This window comes from Chelonoidis abingdonii, chromosome 9, assembly GCF_003597395.2.
Source record: "Chelonoidis abingdonii isolate Lonesome George chromosome 9, CheloAbing_2.0, whole genome shotgun sequence".
Lineage (NCBI taxonomy): Eukaryota > Metazoa > Chordata > Testudines > Testudinidae > Chelonoidis > Chelonoidis abingdonii.
This window is the reverse complement of record NC_133777.1, coordinates 12,393,075-12,400,595: the sequence shown is the minus strand read 5'-3', so window position 1 is coordinate 12,400,595 and position 7,521 is coordinate 12,393,075. Positions and strand designations below refer to the sequence as shown.

The following is a 7,521-nucleotide window of genomic DNA, read 5'->3' as shown; positions in this document are numbered from 1 at the left end:
AGCGTTATCAGACACTAGGAGGAAGGTCCTGTGGTGAGGATAAAGGTGTTTGGAGGAGGCCATGGGGAAGTAGCCCAAGGAGTTGTAGCTGTCATGCAGCTGTTACAAGAGGCAGTGTAGACAGCTGCAATCCACAGGGCCCTGGGCTGGAACCCGGAGTAGAGGGCGGGCCCGGGTTCCCTCCCAAACCTCTCAACTCCTGATCAGACACAGGAGGAGTTGATCCAGACTGTGGGGAAGATCACTGAGGTGAGCAAATTTGCCAATAAGCGTAGGACCCACCAAGGCAGGAGGAACTTGGTCACAATTGATATACTAAGCAAAGATTGTTTTGTCACTGTGGCAATTAGCCATGTCTTGGACTGTTATATGCCCCTCCTTTACACTCCTGGCAGTGCTCAGATGTGAACTAACACCTATTGTAAAATAAAAAAAAAAAGTTAAGGAAGGAGTGCCAATGAGAGTTCTACATCCTGTTGACACAAGGCTATTTTATGTCATCTTGTTTTGACAATCTCATAACACACTTCAGTTTATACCTGTTGCTCTCAAGATACCAGTTAGAGGACATCTTATTTGATCCAGTTGGCCTGAAGTTGGATTCAGATGCTCTCATTATAGCTGCATATCTACAAGGAAATAGAACCATGCTGAACATCTGTTTATTCCACCACCAATTACACATCCATCCACTTCCAGATTTGTGCAGACCTGGTCACCCAACTGCTCTAGAATCCTATTGCATGGAGCAAGGAAGGTAGCTGTGCCTAGAAGAGACATGTTACTCATTAGAAAGGCTCAAGTTTATACTCCTTGTTTCCTACAGTAACACTTGGATACTAAGGGAATTGGTGCCTTAGAGGAGTCAGAAATTCAGTAGAAATTGATACAAAAAGGTTTACCACTAAAAGTCAGTCATCCCTTTCCTTCCAAAGAGCACAATACTGCAGTCAGATAGCTGACCAACTGTGTCCTCCCAGAGATAATTTGAGAACTCATTTAGCTGCAAGTTGCAGAGATAATGGTATGATCCCCCTTGCTCTGGCAATTGCTTTCCTACCTCAGCCTGTCTCCCCCTGCACTATGAAATTTAACATCCTTACCCAGCTTTGGAGATAGAACGACCTCCCCCTTTGCAGTCATGATCCAGAGGATGCCGATGTTTTATACAGAAGTTTCCATGGCATTGGTTACAAACAAGCTGCATCATCTCTTTCCTTTTGCAACCTTCTTTTAAGCACTTGTTTGTGAAAATCTAAAAGTGTGGTACAGGTCAGTTGCTTTAGTTCAAGCAGCAAATACTTCACACATTACTTGCAAATTAATTTTTCTAATCTGACCAAGATTGCATCCAGGCCTCTAAATTAGATTCACCTGAAATTGAGAGCAGTTTGAGGACAGAATAAGTGAATTCAAGGAGCTGGAACAGAGAAATATTCTATACTGCTTACTAGGCAAAGTATAAGCCTAGTGCAGAGCAAGAGTCTGTTTCTGGTCTTAGCAATAATACTAATTAGTGCTTGCTGAAGTCAGAGGTACTAGATTGTTTGGGTACTGAAAGCCTTTAGCTTGGTCACCAGTTCAAACCAAACTGGTCAGGAAAGGCTGATGAACAGATCAAATCACCATTTGCTGGTCTGCAGTATAGATGGTCCTCTACCAGGGCCGGTGCAAGGAAGTTTCGCACCCTAGGCGAAACTTCCACCTTGCGCCCCCCAGCAGCTCCCTGCCCTGAAGTGTGCCCCCCGCCCCCGCGGCAGCTCCCCACCCTCTGGCCCGAGGAGCCCTGCGGTACCTCCCCACCCCAGCTCACCTCTGCTCCGCGTCCTCCCCGAGCACGCTGTCCTGCTCTAATTCTCCTCCCAGGCTTGTGGCGCCAAACAGCTGATTGGTGCCGCGAGGCAGGAGAAGTGAAGCAGCAACTGCACAGTGGAACCCCCGGGCTGCCAGTGGCATGCTGACCCAGGGGCATGGGTGGCAAGTTTGTAGAAATTTTGGTGGTGCCCAGAACCTGGCCCCCCAAACTCCTCCTTCACTTGCCTAAGGCTCTGGGAGGGGTTTGGGGGAGAGCTCTGGGGTGCAGGTCCTGGGCTGGGGATTAGGGTGCAGGCAGTGGGTGTGCAGGAGGGGGTGAGGGGTGCAGGCTTTGGGATGGAGTTGGGGATAGGAGGGAGTGCAGGGGGATGACGGTTGGGGCTGAGGATGAGAGATTCATGACGCAGGAAGGGGCTCAGGGCTAGGGCAGAAGGCTGGGGTGTGGGATGAGGGGTTCATGATGTGGGGGTGCTCAGGGCTGAGGCAGAGCATTAGGGTGCAGGAGGATGAGGGGTTCATGCTGCAGGGGGCTCAGGGCTGGGGAAGAGCATTAGGGTGTGGGGAGCTGAGGGGTTTGGGGTGTTGGACAGACTCAGGGCGAGGGCGGAAGTACAGGGTAAGGGCAGCCTGCCCTGCCAGTAGGAGATGGGGGCACTAGGACCCTGGGGCAGCAGACAGCAGTTCTGCAGGGAGCCACTCTACTCCAGCAACAGAAGCAGGCAGGGGAGAGACCCTGCGCTGCTTTCTGTGAGGCAGGGACCCAGCGGGGCGTTGGGGGGGGGAGACCTGCGGGGGGGCCCCCCCCCCCCCCCCCCGAGGCCTGATCTAGGCAGGACCAGGGGAGAGACCGAGCTCCAAATATTGCTGGAGCAGGGTCCCCAGCCCTGAATATTGCTGGTGCTCGAGCACTGCAAACAAACATAGAACCTGCCGCCTAAGCCCTGCGCTGCCGGCTGCCGCGGCGGCGCCCTGACCCAGGGGACACCCTGGGCTGCTGGCAGCTCAGACTCCCTCCCAGCAGCAGTGGCTGCTCAACCATTTAAAAAAATTGGGGGGCGCTTTTTGGCGCCCCCAAATCTCAGCCGCCTAGTCCGGCTAAATGGTTGCACCAGCCCTGTCCTCTATCCACTAGTTGGACTAATGCTCAGATCTTGATCAATACAGTCAGGCAAAGAATTAGTGAGTTTAGGGATCTCTTCTAGGAGTCTTCCAGAGGAAGCCTGAAGCCTGGTGGCAGGGTAGGTAAGAGAGCTTGCATTGCTGCTGCCTTTGTCAGTGTTGTGCAGTTAGGCAGCTTGTCTCCATGAGCATCAATTTAGATCTCAAAGGGAGTTTCCTTACCCTCTGTTTCTGCTGAGTAGGATCATATTTGCAATCCCTGTCCATGTGTGCTCCAACTACAATGTCTGGCATCTCTCCTTTTCTTACTGGGATGGGAGTGTTACATAAAGGACATACTGGAACCTGCACATCCTGAAGACAGTGAAGTTATCGGATTAGAAATGGGACAGAAGGCAAGATTTCAAAAGGAAGACAACTCAGATTTCCATCCCTTGACTTTGGGGAGGGAGAAAAAAAATTCTCAACTGAGTGACCCTCCATTCCTATACCACATTCTCTTTAGAACTTCCAGCACATCCACTTCAGCAGTGCTGATTCTTCATTTCCAGTTACTACAGGAAGTCCAAGTCAACATCATTTAGTTAGAGCTAGCTAGCTACAATTAAGTCCCATCTCATTTGCTTTTAGATCATGTAACTTTCAGATCTGAGCACACTTTCCTTGTCCATCTGGTTTCTTCCCTAGCCCTAATTGTGCAAGTCCTTTTGTTGAGTTTCCAGATATGGCATACAACTGTGGTTCTAGAACCACAAGCAACTGCAGCAAGAGAATATAGGTGACAAGAGTTTGAAGACTGCACAAGAACAGCACATTTGTTAACTACATTATATGGACTTCTCAAGTCAGATTCTGGCCCTAGATAAGCTTAAATGTTTATTTCAAATAAGGCTGTACTTATTCTGGACAGTAGTTCTGCATTGCTAGAATGCAAATTTGAGAACTCTTGATAACCCAAATTCCAGTTCTCATACTGACCCATATTATAGCCCAAGTTATCACTAATCAAACTTTTTCCATCCATCAAATATTCTGTCATTTTATTTTCTGCAGTTCATGGACTCTTATCAAGTTAAGGTTTTGAGAGAAAAACTCACTGAACCCTCAACTGGTAGCCACTGCATTGCTGAAGATGCAAGGCATTGTATCTGCACTCTTTATGGGGGCACAATTTAAGTGAAGAATGCAATCAGGTTTGCTACAGCTTAGAGTTTTACCATTTGAACTTTTAAGTTTAATTGTAAACTAAACCCAAGTCTACTGCAAGCAGAAGACCCAGCAAAGCAGACTACAAGAAACTCCTAATCAGGTTTCAAAGTTGGCTTTCATCACAGCTAGATAATTCCTTAAGTGTAAGGATTTGGAATTACTATTAGACACTTACCTTCTTATATGAAGAAGTACACTTGTGTTGGTCATATGTGATGTGATTTTTACAGAAAACTTCCTCACATGCATCACATTTTAAAGGAAGGAAATCTGTAAAAAGCAGAACACATTATATGCGTGCAAGTCATAAATGGGGAAGACAGACATTTACCTTTTAAAGTATTACTAAAACGGTCATTGAGTAAATTCCTCATGCATTAAGTAGGTAATACCCAAGCAGGTGTCTGGTTACTCAGAATCCAAGACATCCTGGAATGGCCTAAACTAGTTCCATGTAAAGATGTACATTTCAGTGAGCAACATGGAGAAAATCTAGCTTCTCTCAATTTGAGTGTGCTAGGGTAGCCTCACTTCTGCCTTTTAATTCACAAATTACTTGCAAGACATGTTAAACCACCAATACAGTGAGACAAACTGCCCCGTCCCCCCTCTCACCACCACAACAGCAGCTAATAGTTCAGGAGGCATATTAGTCAGAGGCACCAAGTACTCTCCCAGGCCTCAAATCACAGCAGATTTGCTTTAGCTCACTTTAATACACCCAAATACTAAAGTCTCCCAGCTGTAGGAGTGAATAGCTGAGACAGCTTACAGAAGTGTAGCTTCTGCATCTGCAACTATTCTTGGGGCATCCTCATGATTAATAGCTGATCTATATGTAGTACCAGGAAACTCAATGCATTACAACAAATAATCCAGATATTCTGACAGGCATACTGTATACCCGTCTTGCCAGAGTCCACAGCCTGAGATGCTTATCGGGATTCACTGATGGTTGGAAGTTTATTTCAGTTCTGGCTGTAATTCTAGACATCTCAGATGCAGATTGCCAGATATCTGCAATAGTTTAGCGTAGGACAGTTTGCACTTGCTTTTTTAGTTCCTCTCTTCAAGATCTGTACTACTCTATCAGCTCATTCCAAGTCTTGTCCACAACAAAGACTCTCACTTCCTGTACTACTCTGATCACTAGCATATGTGATGAGTTGACCGTCCTTAGATATGAAGGCCTTATGATAGCAGACAGGATTTTCTGATCTCAAGTTTCTCTGCTGACCCAACAATATGACCTTTGGGACAGCATTGCAGTATTTGGTTCAAGTTGTTCCTAAGGAGGTCCTGGGAGTATTAGTCTATGGGTAAGCAACATTAGTATTGCATACCTTGTATAGCTAAGCAAGTATTCTCAGAGTACTGATGGGTACATTTTAATAGGACCACAAGATATTGTCTGGTCAGACTCCTCTGGTCCTGGCAGTGAAAACAAATTCATCTCACTCCTGTTCTCTAAATCAGGAATCTCCATCTCATACCTCAAGACAGGCTCCCCTCCAGGAGAATTTGATGCACATAGCCCTTTGGCATTTATGGGTTCAGCTGATCTTATGTCAGTGCACCACTACTAGTCAGAACCAGACCTCAACTTTCATTCAGTAAATCACACCAACTTCTGGAGTACCCCTTGTCTCTAGGAGAGTTATTTGGTTCATACAAAGCTATCAAGAGGACTAGAGCAGATAACAGAACATAGTAACCTAACTATACCAGTAGTTGCAGTCAAAGTGCATCTTACCCAGCTGTTTACAAGTTTTTTCTGAACAATGCTTGCCCAAGTCTGGAAACTCCATAACAGGCCAGCAGATCCTTCAAGCTCCTTAGCTACTACAGCAGTCACCTTCAAAAATGAAAGTGTGGGTTTAGTTTATTGCAGTATCAACCCAGCTCCACCTTACCCTCAGCAATCAAAGCATTTTGTAAGAGCAATCTTTAGATTTGGCCAGAGGAAGTGATCAGCCAGCACCAACTCTGAAAACAATGGGTGAGGCTAGCGCCCCACCTTCTATAGCCAGCCGCCGACAACAGGTCATTAGCCAGAAGCGTCACCAGTGAGGCAGGCCAAGACGCCATCTCCGCCTCTGGCGAGCAGGGGAGAAACCCACCGGGAAGCGAGCTAACTGTCCTTCGTGCAGACAGATCACAGCCTCCTAAGGGCGAGCGGGCAGCAAGAATGAGCAGCCCCCCGGCTTGTCTCCGCCCTGGGCAGCATGGGTCGGGTGGGTGACGGCAGCTGTCAGCGGAGCCCTTCTCTGCCCCACTAGCCACACGCCGACCCCGGGCAGAGAGATCGGGAGAGCCCCACACTCTGAGCGCCAGGAGACGGAGGCTGCAGCCAGGACCAGAACCGGCCCCGGCCTCCCAGCAGCGCTGAAGAGAAGGGACGGGTACCCCGGGAAACCCTCCTACGCCCCCAAACACTCACCACACACGCCACAACCAGCCTCACCTCGCCGGGTATTTTATCCAGCCTTCCCGCTGACTCACGCTCCTCTCGGCCAATCCCATCTTTGCCGAGTCATACCTGGCGCGTGCGGTTAATGATGACGTCCGCACTCCGGACCAATCACGGTTCGCCGTTGGCGCGTTCTATAGCGCTAAATCAGCATACGGCCAATCAGCGGCCTGCAACTGTGCTGAGTCAGAAGGCGGAGGGTCTTGCGGGGCTCCCGAAGGGGAGGGACGATGACAGTGCGGGCCTGCGTGTTCTGGAAGAGCCTGGACTAGGCGACGCCCCAGGGCCCCAAGGCGGGAATCCGTTAGGGACAGGTGCCCCGCAGCCTTTGCGGGAATAGATCAGGGTCCGCACAGCGCTGGGGCGGGTATCGAGTAGGGGCAGGATCCCCTTAGCCTTTGTGGGATTAGATCAGGGTCCTCACAGTGCTGGGGCGGGTATCGAGTAGGGGCAGGATCCCCATAGCCCATGGGGGAGTAGATCAGGGTCCCCACAGCACTTGAGGGAGGAATTGGGTAGGGGCAGGATCCCCACAGCCCTTGGGGGAGTAGATCAGGGTCCCCACAGCTTTTGGGGGGGTATCGGATGGGGCAGGATCCCCACTTCCCTTGGGGGAGTAGATCAGGGTCCCCGCAGCCCATGGGGGAGTAGATCAGGGTCCCCACAGCTCTTGGGGTGGGTATCGGATAGGGGCAGGATCCCCACAACCCATAGGGGAATAGATCAGGGTCCCTGCAGTGCTGGGGTGGGTATCAAGTAGGGGCAGGATCCCAACAACCCTGAGAAGGATTAGATAGGAGCAGAGTCCTCTCAGCCCACTGGGATGTAGATCACTGAGGGGTGGGTACAAGCAAGAGTGAAAGCCTGGAATCCAGGAAGCCCTAAATACTAGTCTTTAATAAAACAAA

General features: G+C 49.3%; 1 protein-coding gene across 3 annotated transcripts in view; it reads right to left on the bottom strand.

The window, feature by feature from the left end:
* The window catches only part of ZFAND2A (zinc finger AN1-type containing 2A), a 12,280-nt gene extending 5,650 nt beyond the window's left edge, over window positions 1-6,630 (bottom strand). The window contains exons 1-6 of one of the 3 annotated variants that reach the window (XM_032794058.2): window positions 6,608-6,630; window positions 5,897-5,998; window positions 4,319-4,413; window positions 3,157-3,288; window positions 1,104-1,255; window positions 540-629 (exon numbers count right to left, since the gene is read on the bottom strand). In XM_032794058.2, the coding sequence (XP_032649949.1) occupies window positions 540-629; window positions 1,104-1,255; window positions 3,157-3,288; window positions 4,319-4,413; window positions 5,897-5,951 (524 nt within the window). In that variant the 5' untranslated portion in view covers window positions 5,952-5,998; window positions 6,608-6,630. The other 2 variants (XM_032794059.2, XM_032794060.2) reach the window with 2 other exon arrangements.
* Between the last annotated feature and the right edge of the window lie 891 nt (window positions 6,631-7,521).